At 42.3% G+C, this 21,953-nt stretch overlaps 1 protein-coding gene across 1 annotated transcript in view; it reads left to right on the forward strand.

The window, feature by feature from the left end:
* The window catches only part of LOC142496783 (uncharacterized), a 42,038-nt gene that overhangs the window by 13,235 nt on the left and 6,850 nt on the right, over window positions 1-21,953 (forward strand). The window contains exons 6-11 of the mRNA XM_075603754.1: window positions 15,592-16,090; window positions 18,208-18,266; window positions 18,658-19,156; window positions 19,680-19,738; window positions 20,248-20,794; window positions 21,408-21,466. Of these exons, the coding sequence (XP_075459869.1) occupies window positions 15,592-16,090; window positions 18,208-18,266; window positions 18,658-19,156; window positions 19,680-19,738; window positions 20,248-20,794; window positions 21,408-21,466 (1,722 nt within the window). The remainder of the gene's footprint in view (window positions 1-15,591; window positions 16,091-18,207; window positions 18,267-18,657; window positions 19,157-19,679; window positions 19,739-20,247; window positions 20,795-21,407; window positions 21,467-21,953) is intronic.

Here is a 21,953-nt window from a genome sequence, read left to right on the forward strand (position 1 = left end):
ATCTGGAGGCGGGTATTACCTGCGAACGAGGGTGAGAGACCCCGGTGGAAGGAACTCTATTCAGGTTTGGTTCCCCGTCCCGCCGGGGATTTGAGTTGGAGGGTCCTCCATGGTGCACTGAGCACAGGAGAGTATTTGGCACATTTCACGGACTCCCCCGCCGCCTGTTCCTTCTGTGGCGAGCGGGAGTCCGTGTATCACATTTATTTGAACTGCGCCAGACTGCAGCCCCTCTTATCCACCTTGAGGAGCCTTCTCCTGCAGTTCTGGCTGCATTTTTCCCCTCATCTTTTTATTTTTGGGTGCCCAGTGTCCCGAGTCTATAAGCCTAGGGATCTCCTAGTCATCCTGCTCCTGGCATTGGCTAAGGTAGCCATTTGTAGAACCAGGAAGCAGTGTTTGGAGGGGGGGTCCCAACGAACATCGTGGTCAAGTTCCGGGCGCTGGTGCACTCCCGTATTCGGGCAGAGTATACGTACGCCGAGTCCACTGGGACGGTTTCAGAGTTTGCCTCCCAGTGGGCGTTAGGCGGGGTGCTCTGCTCGGTATCCCTCATCAAGGATCCTTTTGAATTAACCCTTCTGTTTTAAATGCACTTTTTACAGTGCACTTGTTGGTTTCATTTATATATTTGTTTGACTGTTTTTTCTTTGTTCTACTTGGCAACAAGTAGAATTGCTGTTCAACTGAATTGGCCGGTTTCGCCGGCCAATCAGTTTTAAACCAGATCAAAATAGACCCACTTCTCTCTCTACTCCTCCCCTCTCTGTCATTGGTGCACCTTCCTTTATAATCCCTGTCTGTCCACCTCTTCCTCGCTCTGTATAGTTCCTGTTTCCCTGTGTTTACCTGTCCTATGCTGTGCTCCCTCTGTGCTCCTGTGATTACCTGCTCCTGTGTTACTTTGGATTTCCCTGGCTTTGACCCTTGCTCTCCCTGGACTACTCTGCTCTCTGGAATCCCTTTGAACCCTGCTATGCATACGACTCCGCTGACCTCTGGCTTCCTAGGACCTGGCTTGCTCTCTGACGACTCTACCCTCTGGATCCCTGAACTTTGGCAAATGGACACGACTATTCTCACGGACACTCCCCAAGCGTTGCAAGTATACACTAGCAACTCTTCAAACGGGCCCAGCAACACTATACCACACTCCGGGCTTGCTCCCACTGCTGTGGGTATGTGGTATCATACCGTTCCCACCTCAGTACTGGGGTCTAGCTTGGTCTGCGGGAATACAGGCGTGACATTTCAGTGTTGTGAAATTCTGCAAAACCCCAACCCTGTCTAATAGTGCGTCTGAGATTAGATGCATTGTAAGGAACCCCAATCCTCTCTAATAGCGAAAAACATAAAGATTCCTGTGCTCCACGTAAAGTCCTGCTAGAAAAATTAGTAGAAGACCTTGCTTCAGACAAAGTGCAATAAATATATTTGGGCCACAAGCCCCAGTACTCACTTACATTTAATGTAATGGACATGCAGCATCAACATTAGAGGGTACATTGGATAGGAGTTCTTGTGGTCACCACCGTGATACCAGTGTGTAGGGGTGTCGCATGGTGTAAGGTGCCTATGGAGCGCTGCAGCTACCGGCAACATCAGGGCTCCTGGATTCCTTGAGTGCGTCCGCACTTCCGGGTTCCTCACGTCGGTGGCGTCTGACGTCAAAAGCGTCTCTGATGGCAATTTGCCAAAGGGAACTCCAAATCTCCTTGTATCTCTTCTGGTATGAAGAAACAGTGCCACCTAGGGAACCCTACGCGTTTCGCTTTTCCATTAAGCTTCATTAGGGCTTGGGGCGGTGTCTAAGGCTGCACTTATAGTGCTGGCGACGCGACGTTGTGGCAAAACAAATGTATGTATTGTACCGGAGCGACGCCGGCGGCGCGAATCTTTGAAGCCGGTCAAATTTGATTTTTAAAATGTGACACACACATGTGACAGCCTCTGAACCAATGAAAGACCTGGTCGCCCGCGACGTCGCCGGAAAGTGAATTACAACTTTCGCTAGTGGCGACGGGTGACGTCATCCTTCCCATCTCCGTCGCGCGCACTATAAGCGCTGCCTAAGTGATAATCAGATAATCCCTATATGTAAGTATGTACACACAGAAGCACACTTGTAAATATCCACCACGAGGGGTTAACTGGTGGTGTGTACATGTTTGTGACCAACAAGCAGTACTACTGTATAAGTGTACAAGCAACACCCCGCACAAACTGACCCTGGACGCATGTAACTACACACAGGGACGGAGGAGAAATAAGAGGTCCCTGCACACCCTGCGGGGGAATAACTCAGGATCGCTAGTTCCCCAAATTGTCCCTCAATAACATACCCCTACAACACAGAGGGGGGATATGGATGGGGAGAGGAAAGAAAAGAGGGAGAGAGGACTCTCAACAACTTATCTGATCTTTCCCTGTAGGAGCGCGATCCTGTAGTTGTAGTGTGCCAGGTAAGTGCCACTTTTGGAGCTCAGAGAGTGCCGTCGGTATCCCGGTCAAAGCCGCATGTGTCTGCAGGCACACACATGTACACAGCACCAGTTAACCCCTCGAGGTGGATATTTACAAGTGTGCTTCTGTGTGTACATACTTACATATAGGGATTATCTGACCTTATGTTATAAATTAATACATGATACATCATATGTGGCCTCATATGTTAATACTCCCACTTTGCAAATACTGGATCTTTGTTGAGAGTCATCATATGACATTATTTTAGGCCTTCATGTACAGCTGCACACATGTTCTGAGTGCAACTATCTATAGGCAAGTCAGCTGACGTTTTTGACCTATCAGAAGCAGCCTTTTTGGCCTTCATACAGTAGACCACTGGCATTTGTGCTTCTGTTTTTTTCTCACCATGCTGATTTATTGGCCTTCTTTGGACCAATTATCCTGCACATTATTGTGTGTAGGGACACCATAGCACACTATGTGCTATCTCTAGACCCTTACAGGGATCAAGCGCGATGTGTTTCTTTCTATTTTCAGTTTATATACGCATATCATATAGTCTGGTTGCTTCTTATTTTAATAGATACCATTAAATTCATTTTAAAATTGTCATATACTCATACATATAAGACCTGACTTTATCTTTGGTACTGCACCACACTCCCACAATAAGAGTGTTTTTGTTGGTGCACGTATTGATGTACCTGCCCAGGTGCTCCAGCACCCGGGTATGGCAAAAGAGCAAACAAGAATCCGCTGATCCAGCAACGTCGTCGTCAGTGAAGCCTCCGCCTCTGTGTGGGTGGACTCCCTGCTGGAGTGTCCCACCATGAAGATAGTCTCTAACTAGTTGGTAGTCTGCTCCAGATAATGTGCGGCGTCTTGTTGCTGTGTCCCTGACACAACACCAGGGGCAGTGTCCCTATCTATTGGGCCTGTCCCTGTAGCAGCCACAAGCTTATGGGGGAGTCGGGCCTAGCTGGGGCCTATAAGGGGGGCTCTTGCCTAATGCAGGGGCCACTGACACCCTGCACACACCGTCACCCTTCTGTGTACCAGCTCTGACTGAAGCACGAGGTCTGAGGGCACCAAATGTATTCACCTTGTTGCAGGGAAATCCGGGAGCCCTATTGGCTGTTGTGTACCACTTGACATATGTCCCAGGGGCTTACGGGACATGTAGTCCCTGCGCAGAGCCCTTCCCTATTGGCCGCCTCTTTCGCTATCCATTGCGAATGCGCAAAGCTCCTCTGATAGCTCCGTAGGTCGGGGCATCAATGCACATGCGTGAGCCATACTGCGCATGCGCTCGCACATTCAAGATGACAGTGCTGCGCAAAGGGAGCCGCTGCGGACCTCCAGAGACCCGGTTGCCCCTCCACCGGTCGCAGTGCCCCCGAACGTTCCTGCACTCTCTGCTGCCAGTCACAGCCGCAACGGGAGGTAAAGGGACAAGGGGACCCAGGGGGGACCTGGCCACATGTGTTTGCTGAAGTTGGGGTGCCATGTTGTGTGTGTGCTGCAGGGGGGATACCATTTTGTGTGTGTGTGTATGCTGCATGTGGGAGGGAGTGTCGTGTGTGTATGCTGCAAGGGGGGCGCCATCTTTGTGTGTGTGTGTGTGTGTGTGTGTGTGTGTGTGTGTGTGTGTGTGTGTGTGTGTGCTGTGCAGGGTGGTACCCTTTGGTGTATTGAGGAGAGGGTGGAATTGATTATTGAGGAGAGAGCGAGATGAAAAATTTAGGTATGGGCCTAATGGCGGCAAAATTGTAAATCCGCCACTGAGCATGTCTGAGATCAGATGCATTGTAAGGAACATCAACCCTCTCTATTAGTGTCTGATATCAGATGCATTGTAAGTAATCCCAACGCTCTCTAATAGTGCGGCTGAGATCAGATGCATTGTAAATTCTTCTGTATTTGGTACAATTTTCAAATGACCTGAAAATTGCAGGGAACCCTTTAGGGATGTCTGCGGATCCAAAGGCGTCCTATGAACTGCTGTTAAAAAACACTGTACTAGATATACCAAATTACTTTCATGCACTCAGATATGTAATTTTCCAGACTCCTTTTTGTATAATTTCTGCCACAGTATAATAATAATTAAAAAATATAATGGTACTGTACTCTTTAAGTACAATTACTGAAAAAAAACATATGTTGCTATAATGTATTGATCTGCATTAAAGACTGTGTACACTCTTTTTAATATTTTTTTTCTTTTAAATTAAATGTAAAATAAATTATTTTAAATTTTTACATTTAATTCACAGGAACCATTAGGTAGCTACCTACCTTGGGACCGTGAGATATCGTATGAAACTGGAACTCTAGGAGGATGCAATTGTGATTCGTTGTTAATCTGTCTGGATTTTTCTCCGGGAATAGTACAGGACTGTTTCTGCTGTTCCAGAAAAAGGCAAAAATATTTGTAATGGTTTTGTAATGACTCCCAATGTTTTGCAGTCTGTCTGGGGCACCCAGTGTCACAAATGACATCAAACCTCAAAGACCGCTAATAAAATGTATTCGAATACTGACGTTAAAATCAGGTGGGTTCAGCTAATGTGCTCAAGCCTCCGCCAACAAGCCAGACTTTCAGGACATCCCAGCTTCAGCACAGGTGTCTCAATCAGAGGCTCAGTCCAAGACTCAGCCTCTGATTGTGCCACCTGTTCTGGCAGGGATTGAGTCACCTGTGCTGAAGCAGTGACTGATTGAGCCACCTGTGCTGAAGTAGTGACTGATTGAGCCACCTGTGCTGAAGTAGTGACTGATTGAGCCACCTGTGCTGAAGCAGTGACTGATTGAGCCACCTGTGCTGAAGCAGTGACTGATTGAGCCACCTGTGCTGAAGCAGTGACTGATTGAGCCACCTGTGCTGAAGCAGTGACTGATTGAGCAACCTGTGCTGATGCAGAGATATCCTTACCACCTGACCTGTTGGTGGCCCTTGAGGACTGGAGTTGGCCTCCCCTGCACTAGTGTAAGGCCCTACAACTAGTTTCCCACAGGGGCCGGATCGCAGAACAAATGAGAAATAGGAGGAGGGCCATAAGAGCATTGTAATGAAATGTAACATACATTTAAGACTTACAAATATCAAACTTCTTACATTTTACATGCATCTATATTATTAATGGTATCAGACATGTTTATATCAACCATGCTTAGAAATTGGTTTCAGTATGGAAAATGTAACATAACTGCAATGAAATTAGCAGGGACAGAGAGACCCCCACCCAAGGTGAAGAGCCCTGCACTAGTGTCACTCACTTATTGTCTGATAGAGTCCTTCTATATGGGGACTACACCTCCCAGCATGCCTTGGTGTTTCGGTTGTCTGATGGCTACTTCCTATGATGTATTCTCTGTATGACATTGCACAGTAGAACTACAGTTCCCAGCAGCCTCTGGGCGAGTCTGGCCAATCAGAGGAGAACTTAGAGGGAATAAACAAGGGAGAACAAACCTATACTTGCTCTTTTTTGGGCTGGAGAAGTGAGGGGGGAATTTGGGGAGGAGACCTGTTAGGCCTCAAGCCTGATCAGAATCAAATAGCCCTTTTATGCCTCAAGCCTGATCAGCATCAAATAGCCCTGTTAGGCCTCAAGCCTGATCAGCATAAAATAGCCATGTTAGGCCTCAAGCCTGATCAGCATCAAGGGGAGGCAACAAAGGGAACAGCACCAGTTTGCAGAGCTTCCTGTGCTGGAGATACCTCTAGTTGCCTCCCTGTGGAGATTTCAGGGAGGATTTAGCTGTTGTGTAATATGTTCCCAAGGACCAGTGACATTTCTGGAATATACATCAGCCTGAACATGTCTCCCTGCGCTGCTGGAGCCTGCATGCTGATTTCTGCTCGCCTGAAGGGGACTGAAAGCTTCAAAACTTCAGTCACCTGCCCCTGCCAGACTGGGAGTAATGCCTCTTACACTTCCTGCAGAGAGAGATGGGGCTGTTCTATATTTTATTCAGTCTCACTCTCACCCTGGGACTGGGATTCATAACAAAGGGTGGGTGAAGTATACATGTGCATATCTACAGATGCTACATTGAGGAGGAGGCATTCATCTTGTGACTAGTCTTCAATTGAGACAGTTTCTTTTGTTTTGGGTATCTGTGTAAAGATTTCAGGACCCCACACCAGTTCTCTTGCTGGACTATAATTCGCCTGTTGGAAGATTTCCCAATTTATACATTTAAGATGGCAATATAAGAGAGACAGGTAAAGACTTGGGCCAGGGATTGGGACATTGGGAGGTTGGTCCCTAGGTGGAGGCACTGTGCTATAACATACTACTGATTTAGAGAAGGTGCTCCCTGGGCTGACCTCATAGCCAAACTGAGCCAACTCAGAGCCCTTTAAGGAAGATCAAGCCCAGTGATTGCTGCTGAGGTGAGCAAGTTACATCGCATTGTCCATTCATCATCACTTTGATAAAGTCTGAATTAGATATTGTTAGGACCAATACACTACCGACACACTTTATTAAAGTGTGGCCGGTTCCGCAAGCCGGGAGATTTCCCGGCTTGCTAGTGGCCGCCCCTCGGCGTGCCGCGCGTCACCGAGGCGCGGTCACGCATCATCGGGAGCCTGCGCCCCCTGCACGCGCGTCCAGTGCTCCCCGAGGGAGCCCTGGTGTCCCGCGATGTGGGGGACGGCGGCAGGGGGTTCCGGGGGACCCGGCGGACCCGGCAGCGGGAGGGAGAGCGCCCCGATCGGAGGGCGCTCTTCCGCTGCTTCGGCGCGCGCCAGGTTACTGCTGCGGCCGAGAACGGGCAAATGCTCGAATAAACTCGGCCGCAGCAGTATGTCAGGCCAGAATCTGCACTCATGTTAAGCTTCCATTTTGTATGGTCATAACTAGTTAAGATTCTGTAGTCAGCCTTTTGCTGAAATATAATTCATAAATGCACTCAGTTTCTGCCAAATTGCATTTCCTTTCTTCCTGGTCAGGATATTACTACGATACTTTTGTGTTGTCAATTTCCTGATGTTTTAGTTAGAATATACAGTAATAGAATGGTTCTCTGCAAGAAGCAAAATAGTGTAATATAGTTGCTAAAGATTCAAGGTCTCTTTTGATAACAGACAATGAATAAGCTATGTATTCAGACAATTGCTTTTATTGGGAAAGACACGTCCCAAAAGTCACGCCACTAATATGTCATGCCCCTAGATCACGCCTCTAATCAAAGGATTACGCCCAAGACACGCCTATGTTACGCCTCTAACCAATATCTTTTTTTTTTCTGTATAAAAGTCATTACCCTATGAGTAATAAATTGAGACAAAGGATTTGAAACCTGGCTTGCGTTACGTTTCATTTCGTTCGTCTACCAGGCCTGAAAAGTTCATCAAAAATCAAAAATAACAGTGGCAGGGCGTGAAAACTTCTCCGGGGAAGTCTGCTGCAAACGGTGCAGATTGTGTCCAGTCACAAGGCTTCAGTTTTCTTTGCAGAGAATAGGTTCCTTTTGGTTCTGAAGCCTGGGGAAGGAAATAACGGATTTTCCTTCAGATATGTTCAATAGATATTATATATATGTATATATATATGTATGTATATATATATATATATATATATATATATATATATATATATATATATATATATATATATATATATATATATATATATGTATATAAACACCAATAAGTCTAATGTATATGATTGTGTTAAGGCATGTTATTTATTCTTGCTCTATACCCAGGAAAAACTTGAAAACTAGGTATAACTCAATGTATCTTTAACTCCTAGTAAAATATTTTTGAATTTTAAAACAAAATAATAAATATTTATTTTTCAGCTGTATTGTTGTTGTAACCAAATAACTTCCTAATCCCCCAAGGAATTGTGAGTGTGAAGAGTAGAACATTAATGTGGAGAACGGTACATTATACCTGTGCTGTTTTGTATAACCAGCTGAAGCATTGCTAGGGGTACAGTGTCAGAGAATATTTGTGAGGGTGTCCATGTGCTACTTGTGCCATTACAGCTAGATTATCTTAGCAGTGCCACATATATATACATAACACAAACAAAGCTTTTGTTTCCTTTATCCCATCCTGTCCTTATTAGAGAGCCATTAAAGATAAGGGGAGATGAGGGGAGAAGGTGGCTCTCCCGGTGCAAATACCTGTTAACACACAGATTGTAAGATCTACGGGGCAGTGACTCCTTTTCCTATTGTGTTGTCTGTAGCACTTATTCCCCAGTGTGTTATAATATTATGTCACATGTATTGTAAAGCGCTATGTAACCGGATGGTGATATATAAATAAAGATATACACATGTAAGGGGGACACCCCCTGGTCCCCTGATCTTTCTTTGCCCCCTGCCTTACCCCTGTGGCAGTGGGGAAAGGTGACGGCGACTTCTCCTGGTTGGCGCCGCCATCTGGGCCGTCGCCGTCGGGGTCCTGATGCTCGCGCATGCACGAAGGGTTGCGCATGCGCAGATAGCCGCGGCGGTCATGTTGTGGGTGACTCGAGGATCGCGCGATGCGCAGATGTTGGCAAGAGTAGCGGTGGCCATTACAAGTGTGCAGGAGCTCTGGGAGGTTGCGCAGGCGCAGTTAAGCATAGCGGTGGCCATTACAGCTTCGCACATGCGAAGTAGAGATCGCGCACGCGGTCCCCATAGGAAAGAGGTCCTGAGTGGACTACATCTCCCAGCAGCCTCTGGGGAATGCCCTATGATCCCTGTCACCTGCAGCCAGCCAGCCACTGAGACTTGTAGATTCTCTGCAGCAGGGAATTGGTTACATTGTTGTGTGCAGAGTCAGGAAGCAGACTGTGAAGCACATGAGTCAGTGAGACTTAGGAGACAGTGGGGGAAGGAAGGGGGGCAGAGAGCTGCGAGCTTCTGCCCTAGGCCAGAAATCCCCAGACTAGATTTGAGGCCCTGATGCCCCACTAGTGAGGGTGGGTGGTCACAGGGACAGGTCCTTAGGTAAGGACCCTGTGTCCCTTCAGCTGTGTGCTAAGCAGGGACCTAGTGACAGACCCTGTGCAGTTCATTAGTGTATGGAGAGGGAGAGACTCTGTGCAGTTCTTTAGTACAGGGACGTGATGATCAAAGGGAAGCGCAAACATGTGGAAACAAAAGATATAACTGATGGTGCAATATTGTCAAAATAACAGGTAAGTGGTCTTCTTTAGGTCTAGGAATATTATACTCACAAATGTGAGGATGAATCAGTGTACATAAAGGTATCTTTAAGTAGTTCTCTTCGGTGAGGGAGGATTAACTTCAACCGTGATGTAAAGGTAAGTTCCTAAAATGGTTAAACACAGAAAACCAAACATAGTGCGATCTGGATAAAAACTACAACTGCGTTCCAGCAGATGCGGATGTGACGTCAGCTAGGTTGGGGAGTTCCGGTTGGCGAAGTGGCTGTGAATCACCTTCCCTCTACGCGTTTCACCCTTCTTAGAAGAAACCAAGAAGGGTGAAACGCGTAGAGTGAAGGTGATTTACAGCCACTTCGCCAACCGGAACTCCCCAACCTAGCTGACGTCACATCCGCATCTGCTGGAACGCAGTCGTGAGACGCACGCTGAGGAGAAGGGAAGCTAAAAGCCTAAAGACACCGGAGGCGAGATCGATTGTGTATCTAAATGCTTTTATATAGCACACATCATGTGAGTGTATTGTAATACCATTATCATTATAATATAGTTTTTATCCAGATCGCACTATGTTTGATTTTCTGTGTTTAACCATTTAAGGAACTTACCTTTACATCACGGTTGAAGTTAATCCTCCCTTACCGAAGAGAACTACTTAAAGATACCTTTATGTACACTGATTCATCCTCACATTTGTGAGTATAATATTAATAGACCTAAAGAAGACCACTTACCTGTTATTTTGACAATATTGCACCATCAGTTATATCTTTTGTTTCCACATGTTTGCGCTTCCCTTTGATCATCACGTCGCCATATTCACTTGGGATTGAGAGAGCAATCCTGCACTGGGTCACAGCAGCATCCAAAGGATTTGTTTGTATCACCTTATTTACTTAACATTTGGTTTTATATGTTAATACTGAGTTAACACGTGTTTTTCATTAGAATTAGAGCGCCATTATTGGTATAATATCTTTGCACTTTAGTACAGGGACCCAGTATAGTGTATGCAGCATGTTCCTGTATGCGGTGTTGCTGATCCAGAGACTGTCCTCACGGTGGGACGTCCGGCTGGACCCCATCCCACGCGGAGGTACAGATCAGGGCTGCACCAAGCGGCGCCGGTAGACCCTTTGCGAAGACACCCAGGTGTAGAGACACCTGGGCAGGTATTTACAACCTTCCACCATGCACCAACTTTATCTTGCTCCTCACATGTGACAGGCCTGTTCACACACTTGGGTGGGCTTGGACTCTTTGGACACGGGGTTGGGAAGGGGGTGTAAGGGTATAGCCCAGTTAGGGGCAAGGTTATAGTTGCCAGCTAGTGGCAGAGGGTGGTACATATATCTTGTTGTGTATTGCTGATGTATGTGTTAAGTTATATTCTGCATATAGTAAAGACTGTTGCTATTTTACATCCAGTGTATGTGTTCATTTGAATGTGTCCTGCGAGGAACAACTCCCGCTCTGCTGGGAGCCATCGCAGGTGGAGGCGCTGCACCATATAGTATTGTTCAAGAGGATACACCCCAGGCTCTCATTGGCGGAGGCTCAGGCCTCCTGTGAGCCTAACAGGTAAAGCACCACACTGGGTAATACATATAGATCACCTCACATGCACCCTATCTGCGATTGGGTGAGGGAATATGGGTTACACACACATACACAGTAAGAGACCACATGGGAGCATCTAGAAGACATCAAGCACCCCTCAAGTGTCAGCTCACCATGTTTACAGACAAGTAAAGGTTTCCCAACGGGGTAACGCTTCAAGGAAAAATTGTAGAGACCAAGTTCAGTAAAAAGGGTTACAATTTATTTAAACGACAACAGATCAAACATAGCGACCTCCTACGTAAATAGTAATCATATTCCCTCTTACAGGTCTCTTGTCAATTATTCTTATGTTGTTGATAAACACAAAAATGTTGGCTACAGGCTCATTGGCTTTGAAGTGAGTGAGCCAAGTTCAAATCCCATTGCTCATTGTCACCTTATGCAAATTAGATTGTAAGCTCTTTGGGACAGGGACTCATTGTGTCTGCTATATAAGAAAATAAATTAACAAACACACAGAACCCCTGCAAGCTCATTTTAGGAACCCCTGAGCCCCCACAAAATATATATGTATAGAAGTGTCAAAAAGGAGAGCTACTGAGCGTAGCAAATGTATACAACAAGCGACAGAGAAGCCCAATGCTACATCCAATATGACAAAAATACACAGTAAAATACTTATATATTCTTTTGGAAAAGGGTCATTTCGTTTAACCCTTTGCTATATAAGAAACCCACATTTTTCTTATTCTATGCAAGTATGATATTTGACTTATTTTCTCTAGCCGTGTGGCCATGATGGGACACGGCTTACTTAACAGGCACCATTCTTGGGACAGTTTTCTAAAACTTTGAGACAGTTCTGTCCTCAGGAACCCAGTAATAGGAATCTGACCAAGTAATAGTCAGTGGTACCTCCAGGGCATATTTTCAGCGATTCCCTATCTTGGAGAATAGATCTCTTCTCTAGCACAGGAAATACACCTTCACAGCATATTGAATAGGAGCAAATGTATCTTGTTTATCTGCTTGTGTACTTGCTACCTTAAAATAAGAGTATATGCTCTGAAGCTGGAGGGAGGAGGCCCATGGGGAAATGTCAGGAAGTCCTTCTTGACGGACAGGGTGGTAGATTCAGGGACAATCCTCCAAACAGAGGTGATAGACTAATACAATAAGGTCATTCAAACATGCTTGGGATACACATACCTGTACAAGCTATAATAACTATGAAAGAAATCTAAAGATCAAAAAGGGACTGAGGTTTTGCCACAGATAGACTTAGCCTGTGGCTTTCTGTCCTGACTACTTTCTGTTTCCTACAGAACAATACGATTCTGCTATGGAGTTCCTGCCTTTCTACCTGTGTTATTCATCTGTGATCCCTGACATAGCATGTTAAATATTTGTCCTGTCTGCAGCCTGCACTAACCTCAGCCTGATTTCAATTTCGTTCCTGCTTCTTGGTATTGCATTCTGCCTGGTTACCTGGTATTCCTGTCTGCAGCAAGCCCTGACCTGCTGTGGCTGAGGCCTGTTTTCAACTTCGCTGCTTCCTCATCCTTTGGTATTGTATTCTGCCCGGTTACCTGGTATTCCTGTCTGCAGCTAGCTCTGAGCTGTTCTGACCTTGCTCCGGTCTCACCCTCTTCTACGTGCCTTTGGAAATTACCTGTTTTCCCGATTGCTTCCTCCAGTTATTGGGATCCACTTGCTAACTTTCAACACCCTCTTATTCTGGTGCCTTACAGCGGTGCTATTCCATTAGACAGCGGTGCGCAAACTGGGGGCACAAGATTTTTTTTGGGGGGGGCGTAGGCGGTTGTAGAAGTCCCGCGCTCTTCCCCAAGATATTTAAATTAAATTCCAGGGGACCGCGCGAGGACTCTGCAACCTCTACTTACCGGGATTCAGTCGGCTTCAGGACGTGTGACCATGGCAACGTAGCATCAAATGACGACGCGGGGTCATGTGACGTCACGATTGCCTTGGTAACTTGGCAGCAAATGATGCTGCGGGTCACATGACCTCACACGACCCTGCCGCGCGAGGTAAAGAGGGGGGGGGGCACCACAGAAGAGAGCAGGCAGGCAGACACTTTCCGGTGCCAAAGGACTCCTTATGGGATCATTTTTATAACTCCTTCCTCTTGTTTTTACAAAGCCAACAAGCCTGCGTGTCCACTCAGCAACCTCTGCTGCATTTTCTCACCTGCTCCTCTTGTCTGTGCAAACAGAGACACTTATCAGAGAGGATGGCTACTCAAATAAGGCTTTTTGAAGTCCGCTGATGTCACAACTTCAGAGGAGCTTAGCAGCCAGCTATGTTATTTAGATTGTGAGCCTAGTTTTCAAGAATCAAGAACTCAATTAACAAAATAAGTGAACAGGCAATAAAACAAGACACTTCTTTGCATAGTTTGGCAATATAACCTTAAAAAATAAAAACGTTTAAAAAATGGGCTAACCATACCATTATTGCCGTGTTTTCCAAACCTGCCCTCGTCCTCCACGGCCACACCAGGTTTCTGAGGATAAAATATCTAACATTCTATTAAAATGTTAAAAAAAAAGTGCATTCACCTGGATGCAAATGTGTTAGTTATTCCCAAAACCTGGTGTGGGTCTCAAGGAGAGGTTTGGAAAACACTGGTTTAGTGTATTAAGGGCCATATTTACTAAGCAGTCTTTTTGTAGTTTGCCTCCACCAATAGTATTCATCAACATATTCTCTGTCGCTGGGAAGTTTTCAGTGATCTTACAACGCTTTGATTCAGGATAGGGAGCTTTCCCGTTAAAAACAGGAACCCCATTCAGCCGCCTTACAAGAAATGATTGTAAAATTTACACACACAGCGTGTATATCGCCATGGTGAAAACATATATACGATACATCAATTAATAGCAGTTGCCCAAAATATTCACGAGGGCAGATTTTATTCACTGTGTGTGAAAATGCCGAAAAATAGAAACATTCTGGTACAAAGTGACAGAAGATATTGAAAGAGTTTTTAATATCAATGTAAGTAATGAAGAAACAAGTCTTCTTTTGGGACCTTTCTAAATACAAAGGAAGAGATAAGAAAATACCAAAGGCACTCAAGTCTATACTTGTACCAGTGAAGGAAGTTATAATGAACAAATGGTTAGATAAAGCCCCATCTTCAATCAGGGATCTAGAAAAGGAAATATATAATTTTATAGATTTTGATAGAAGAGATTTAAGGCTGAAGTTCAAGCTGCCGTTTAAAAAAAATATAAATATTTTCCCCATTCAATATGCGCATCAATACAATCTGCACACTGACAAGTGATTAGCTAAGCTGCAGATTGATCTGTTCTCCTGTAATCGAGCGCTTGCTCCGGGTTATTTAATTCAGTTCTTGCACAGCATTCTGGGCAATGTAGTCTTGGAATATGATTGACTGGGCAGTTACTAGATACAACTGGTGCACTGCTAGAGAGAGGGCGGGGCTCAAGAGCCAGAGCCTATCAAAAGGGGAAGGGGCTGTCACTTTGGAAATGCTTCCTACATTAGAAACATTAACAGTCTTTAAAACATTTTTTTTAAATGCTACAAGTATTTTCTCATAGTACAGACCTGATTTATAAAAAAAAACACATGTAGGATATTGCTTGAACTGCTGCTTTAATATTTAATGGTGATCCACTAGATTTGAAATTTGAAGAAAAATGGGCTCCAATTTTCAAATGTATACCAGAGGAAAGAAGGCGTATTATTATGGGGTTAAAAGAGATATACACGGTGGGAAAGGAACGTCCTACAGAAAAAAGAAGAGACGACTTGAATATACAAGTTTAAACTTGATTCTATACTATTAAAACTAAAGTTTAACAAAGAGAGCTTCAGGTAGCTACCCGGGTACCCCCACACACCCCCATTACATGTTATTTCTATGTTTGTGATGAGTTATGCAAAGATATATATATATATAACTTCACATTGGTGGGAATAGTATATTAGAAATCACAGAAACTATTTAACAAAATTGGAATAGTACTATTTAAGTAGAAATGAGAGATGTTAAGAAAGGAACATGTTCCAATACTGTATGTGAACTATCTAATCAAAGAAAATAGTAAAAGTGAATACAATGTTTGAACACAAAAAGAAAACAGGATCCCCAGAAATGCATTGTCTCTCCAGCGTTTACATTTCTATTAAAACCAAAAACAACGGATTGTAAGAATGTAACTGTCCGTTGTCTTCCCTAATCATATCTAACCATGCTAATAGTAAAAGTAATGCCAGTGATACGTTTAAGGATGTAACGTGTCACTAACATTAGTACACTTATATCCCTGGGGGGACTGGCTCCTTCAACATGTCCATGCCATTAGTCCTCTTTGGTCCTAGGAGGAATTGCCCCTTTAAGATGATGCTGTGTGTACTGTAGGATAAGGATTCTGTAGATGATGTCGCTGTTACCACTTGGCATTCTAATATTACATCACCAGATAGAATGAAGGAACCACCACTAAGTTCTTTAGCTGCTGATGACATCTTTATGGCATTATGGAACCTTGGGTGTTGCCACAGAGACATAAAAATCAAACCAAGACAACTTCAGTTGGCTTCTGAAAGAAGACAGACTAGTGGATGCATTAAGCAAATAATGATGGATCCCACAACCTTGGGATCTTCTGAACACACAAGTTGTGGCACTGACATTATCAAGAACAGTGAGGGTACCACCATGGATGAGGATTATGGACAGCATGGGAAAGAGGGCAGGTTAGGTGTAGAAGAGACCACAGGCATAATGCCAGAGATGGCACCAGTGGTGACTTCAAGTTATGAGACAGCCCATAACATTGATCTTCAACTGGAGATTCAGACAACTTCAACACACGAGGATTACCCTGTAAAGATCATCGAAGAAAAACAGACTTCAGGTGAGTACTTGAGACATATACAGGGATTCCTCATGTGTCCATACAGGTTAAACACCATTGAAATCTATTTATAAAACCAGTTTAGTGCCGACCACCCACTGCCTTTTATCTACTGCAGGGGTGCACAAACTGGGGGGCGCGATTTTTCAGGAAGGGCCGTGGTGTTTATAGAGGCCCTACGCTATTCCCCACAATATTTAAATTAAATGTAACTCCTATGTTTTGAAACAGAGACAAAAAGATTAACAGTAGCAGAGAATTTGATACCTACCATTATAAAACCATACTATATTATAATTCGTATTGCTTCATATAAGAGCTCCATATAATGCCTCTTATTAATCCATGTAACTGCTCTCTATAACTCTACTTATTGATCAATGTAACACATTTCTTCTTTTATTGTTCCATAAAAGCATTCCCTATACATTGTCCTATTTCTCCATATAACAGCACTCCTCTATAGGGCCTATTCTAGTAGCTCTGAAGTTGTCATTACCAAACCGCGCAGTTTTACATGTTCAGAAGTCACAGATTTATATGTGAGGAAAAAACATTCTCTGCTGCAAATTGCATCATTTAAACCGTGTCTTTAAAAAATGCCAAAACAATTAACAGCCAAACCGCACGGGTTGTGTTTTGTTTTGAAGCAGAGTGAACATACTGTTAAAAATGTTTGATGCTAAATTTTGAGTTGGTCTAATTTGTTACCACATACTGTACATTCTTATTAGGTTCATGAACAATAATAGATAAATATGAACTATTAAGGCTGCAGAACAAATCAATTACAAAATTAGTCCAATAATATGTGGGTAACCATTGTGTACATTCTCCCAAATGAGGAGCATTACAAATAAGTGACATATTTCCCATTCAAATATTTCAAAGCTAACTAAGAGGGCATTTTCCCCTTACCTAGAAACAGAGTGGTCACTATTTGTATTATATTGAAAGATTTGATGTGAAATATGCAACCTGCAGTATAGCAAACGTCATATTGTACAGTATAATGTATTGTATGTCTTTATTTATATAGCGCCATTAATATATACACTGATTGTTACCAAAAAGATAGTTCTTGACACCTGACAGACTTAGTCAGACTTAGAACTATGCAACTAATTTTGACAGATTTATTATTAATCATTCTTCCTGGTAATGTACAGGTTATTAAGAATTTATTTTAGTGTTAGGACCCTTGAGACATGGTCTGCCTTGGAGGGGCTCAAGGGCTTACAACACTTTGGCCAAAGAGTTAAACTAAAAGACCATTTTCTTCAAAAGATATCTAAATATATATATATATATATATATATATATATATATATATATATATATATATATATATATATATATATATATATATGTATATATATGTATATATATATATATATGTATATATATATATATATATATATATATATATATATATATAGGCACTGTACTGTGTATTAGTGTCACTGGATGTAGCACTGAGCTCTGTCTGTGTTTCATGTTCTGTCTCTGGTTTCAAATATATACTGCCATGCTCAGTAGCACTCCTCTTTGACACTTATACGCATATACAGTATATATATATATGTTGTGGTTATTTTGGGGGTTCAATATGAGCTTATAGGGGTCCTGTATATTTGAATCTAATGCAAGATTAGTGCTACATTAACCCTATGCCAGGGGTGGCCAACTCCAGTCCTCATGGGCAATAACAGGTCAGGTTTTCAGGATATACCTGCTTCAGCACAGGTGGCTCAATCTGTGACCGCACCAACTATGCTGAAGCAGGGATATCCTGAAAACCTGACCTGTTGGTGGCCCTTGAGAACTGGAGTTGGCCAGTCCTGCATTATGCTAATGAGTTATACTAAAGTCGTTACTTAGTGGATTTGATGCAAATGGGAAAATAACGTCCATTACTATTTTAGATAACCCAGTATTATTTGTTCTGGTTTAGTGGAGGTTGGTGCATCTGGCCATCAGCATCAATATAATGCCCTGATATGGGAACATGTTTTAACCCTTTCGTTGCTCACACAAGAGTTAAGCAGACAATATAAAATACATTAAACACCTGCTATTTTCCCTCTGATTTAAATATATATGATTCTATTTTTTAGATTATATTTTTGAACAAAACAGAATTTCACAGGAAGAAGATTCTTTGACTGAGCAAAAGGTGAGTAATGTTTTTGGCTCCTATTGCTCCATAAAATCTCTCCCTATAACTCCTCTTAGGTCTTCATATAATCTTTCCCTTGAAAGGTTGCATGTATAAAATAATGAAATGAAGGGACCTTCGTAAATAAATATATTTTCCCTATTCAATAACTTTGACAGTTTTTGGCAGATTGCTATTGTCTGCGGACCACATTGAATTAGGGCCATAGATGGATAAACCCTCCATAACAGGTCCACTTTGGAAGCAACATGCATATTAATAACGGTATTACGTATTATATTGTCACTTACAAAAAGAAAAAGCTATGAGAGGGACCCTCACCCATTCACAGAACATTTCACAAGTCACAAATTATTGTCCAAAATTCATAACCCCCTTTTTTTTCTAGATGGGTCATTCAATGGAAGACATGGATATGGAAAGCATGAGGAATGATAATGTGGAGGAACTGGAAAAGATAGAACACACAGTTGACTTCAAGGGATTGGAAACTGGATCATCAGAAGAAGTTCCAACCAATAAGGAGGCTCAGATAACCTACTGTCCTCCAAATGACACTGATAGTATTGCAGATACTATAGGATTCATTGTACCAGGAGAGTGGGGTGTTGAAAATCCTTTAGTGCCAACCAGCAGAGAAGACCACTGTTATTCCTATGTGATGGGAGGCTTAGACCCAGATCTAAAACAGAAGAAAAGGATACACAGAGTGAAGAAGGCTGTGAATGATAGATTTTCAGATAATGTAATGATATTCCAAGAAGAGCCTAAAGATGATGGAAGGGTCTCTCAATTGAGAAGGTCACAAAGATCTTGCAAGGGTGCCCGTTATAAAGCATTATTGTCAGAGGGCATGTTAACTTCCCTACGTAATGATAATAAAACAGGTAGGTGCCTTCAAAGTCACAGGATGAATCAAGTCAATGTTATTGTCCTTTTAACTTTTGACAAATGTCAGAATGTCATTTGTCACTATATCTGAATTTCTATATTCATGTTATTTAGTTTATTTTGGTTTAATACATACTTTCTAAATCTTATGAAACTTCCTATTGCTCCATAATAAGCGCTCCCTGTAACTCCTATTGCTCCATGCATCCACTCTATAACTCCAATTCTTCCATGTAACTGATCCCTATACAGTAACTCCACTTTATTAACTTCTATTGACACATCAAATCACAAGCATACACACGCAGAGCCACGAACATGGAAATTACCTTCATATATGGACCCTAAGGAACACAGGATGCAAATATCTCTAAAAACATAAATATAATTCCCTGATACTGTAGCATTGTTTAATTAACCGTTCTGTTGCACAAGCAAAAAGATTTAGCAGACAATATAAAATACATTCAACACTGGCTTCTTTCTCTCTGGTTTAATATCTATGATTCTTTTTTTCAGATGGAATTATTAAACAAAACAGAATTTCACAGGAAGAAGATTCTTTGGTTGAGCAAAAGGTGAGGAACAATTTTGGCTCCTATTGCTCCATAAAATGACTGCCTAAATCTCCTCCTATTGCTGCTCTAGCTCCTCCTACGACTTCATATAACCTTTCCCTAAATCTCCAATTTGTTTGCAAAACCTCTATCTACAACTCCTTTATAACTTCTCCTGTTTAACTATTTTACTGGACCGTACAGTGTAACTCCTGCCTATCTCCATATAACCAATATCAATAAGGTGCACGTATCAAGTAAGAAATGAAGGGGCCCACATAAATAAATATATTGTCTGTATTCAATAAATTTGGCAAGTCGCAACTGCCATACGGACCTCATTGAATTAGGGTCATAGATGGGCAAACGCCCGGTAACAGGTCCACTTTGGAAGCAACATGTATATTAATAACCATATTAGGTAATATATTGTCACTTACTAAAAGAAAAAGCTATGAGAGGGACCCTCACCCATTCACAGAACATCTCACAAATTATTGTCCAAAATTCATAACCACTTTTTTTTCTAGAGGGGTCATTCAATGGAAGACATGAATGTGGAAAGCACTAGGGATGATAATGTAGAGGAAGTGAAACAGATAGAACAGAAAGTTGACTTCAAGGAATTGGAAACTGGATCATCAGAAGAAGTTCCAATCAATAACGAGGCTCAGATAACCTACTGTCCTCCAAGGGACACTGACAGTATTGCAGATACTATAGAATTCGTTATAAAAGGAGAGTGGGGTGTTGAAAAACCTTTAGCGCTAACCAATAGAAAAGACCAATGTTGTTCCTATGCGATGGGAGGCTTAGACCCAAATCTAAAACCGAAGAAAAAGAGACAAAGCGTGAAAAAGGCGGTGAAAGATACATTTACATATAAAGTGGAGGTGTCAGATCTTCAGCCCTCAGCAAAGGAAGTTCTTCCAATAATACTCCAAGAAGAAGCCAAAGATGATGGAAGTGATAAGACAACAAAAGTCTTGCAGTCACAAAGATCTGGCACAGATGCCGTTTATAACGCATTATTCTCAGAGCCCATGTTAGCTTCTCTACATGATGATAATAATACAGGTAAGTGACTTTCAAAGGTACAGAATGATTCAATTTCCAAAATGTCCATTCTCCTATTCTCAAAATTTGACTGTTGTCAAATATCATTATTTATTTATTTATAAAATCTTTTACCAGGAAGTAATACATTGAGAGTTATCTCTTGTTTTCAAGTATGTCCTGGGCATAGAGTTAAGACAAATAATACATGGTTACAAATACAGTTACATAAATGAACAGGGTATTATTATATACAAGACATTGCATGCACAGTTTAAGAAAATATATATTATAGGCTTATGTAACAGTTACAGACCATTGGCGAGTGTATCTGAATTTCTATATTCATGTTATTTACTTTCTTTAGGTTTAATACATATTCTCTAAATCCTATAACACCTCATATTGCTGCATGCAACCACTCTCTATAACTCCAATTGTTACATGTAACTGCTTTATATAACTCCTCTTTATTAACTCTATTAACACATCAAATCACAAGCTTAAGTGCACAAGGCCACAAAGATGGAAAATACCTTCATATGTGGACCCTCAGACACGGAATGAAAATGTCTCTAAGAAGCATAAATATACTGTAAAGCCTGATTTAAATATGTATGATTCTGTTTTTCAGATGACATTTTTGAACAAAACAAAACCTCACAGGAAGGAGATTCTTTGACTGAGCAAAAGGTGAGGAATGTTTTTTGCTCCTATTGCTACATAAAATCACTCCATATAACTCCTCCTTTTGCTCCTATAGCTCCTCCGAGGGCTTCATTTAGACTTTCCCTAAAACCCCTCCTATTTGTCCTTAAAACCGCACCCTACAACTCCTTCATAACTTCTCCTGTTTAACCATATAACTGATAACTACAATGTAACTATCGACCTATCTCCATATAACCAATCTTAAGAAGGTGCACGTACAACAGTAAGATATTAAGGGCCCCATATAAATAAATATATTGTCCCTATTCGATAACATTGCCAGTTTTTGGCAGGTTGCAGCTGCCATTGTCTATGGACTTCATTGAATTAGGGCCATAGATGGATTAACCCTCAGAAAAAGGCCCACTTTGGAAGAAACATGTATATTAATAACCATATTAGCTATTATATTGTCACTTACTAAAAGAAAAAGCTATGAGAGTGACCCTTACTCATTCACTGAACATCT

Source organism: Ascaphus truei, chromosome 1 (assembly GCF_040206685.1).
Source record: "Ascaphus truei isolate aAscTru1 chromosome 1, aAscTru1.hap1, whole genome shotgun sequence".
Classification (NCBI taxonomy): domain Eukaryota; kingdom Metazoa; phylum Chordata; class Amphibia; order Anura; family Ascaphidae; genus Ascaphus; species Ascaphus truei.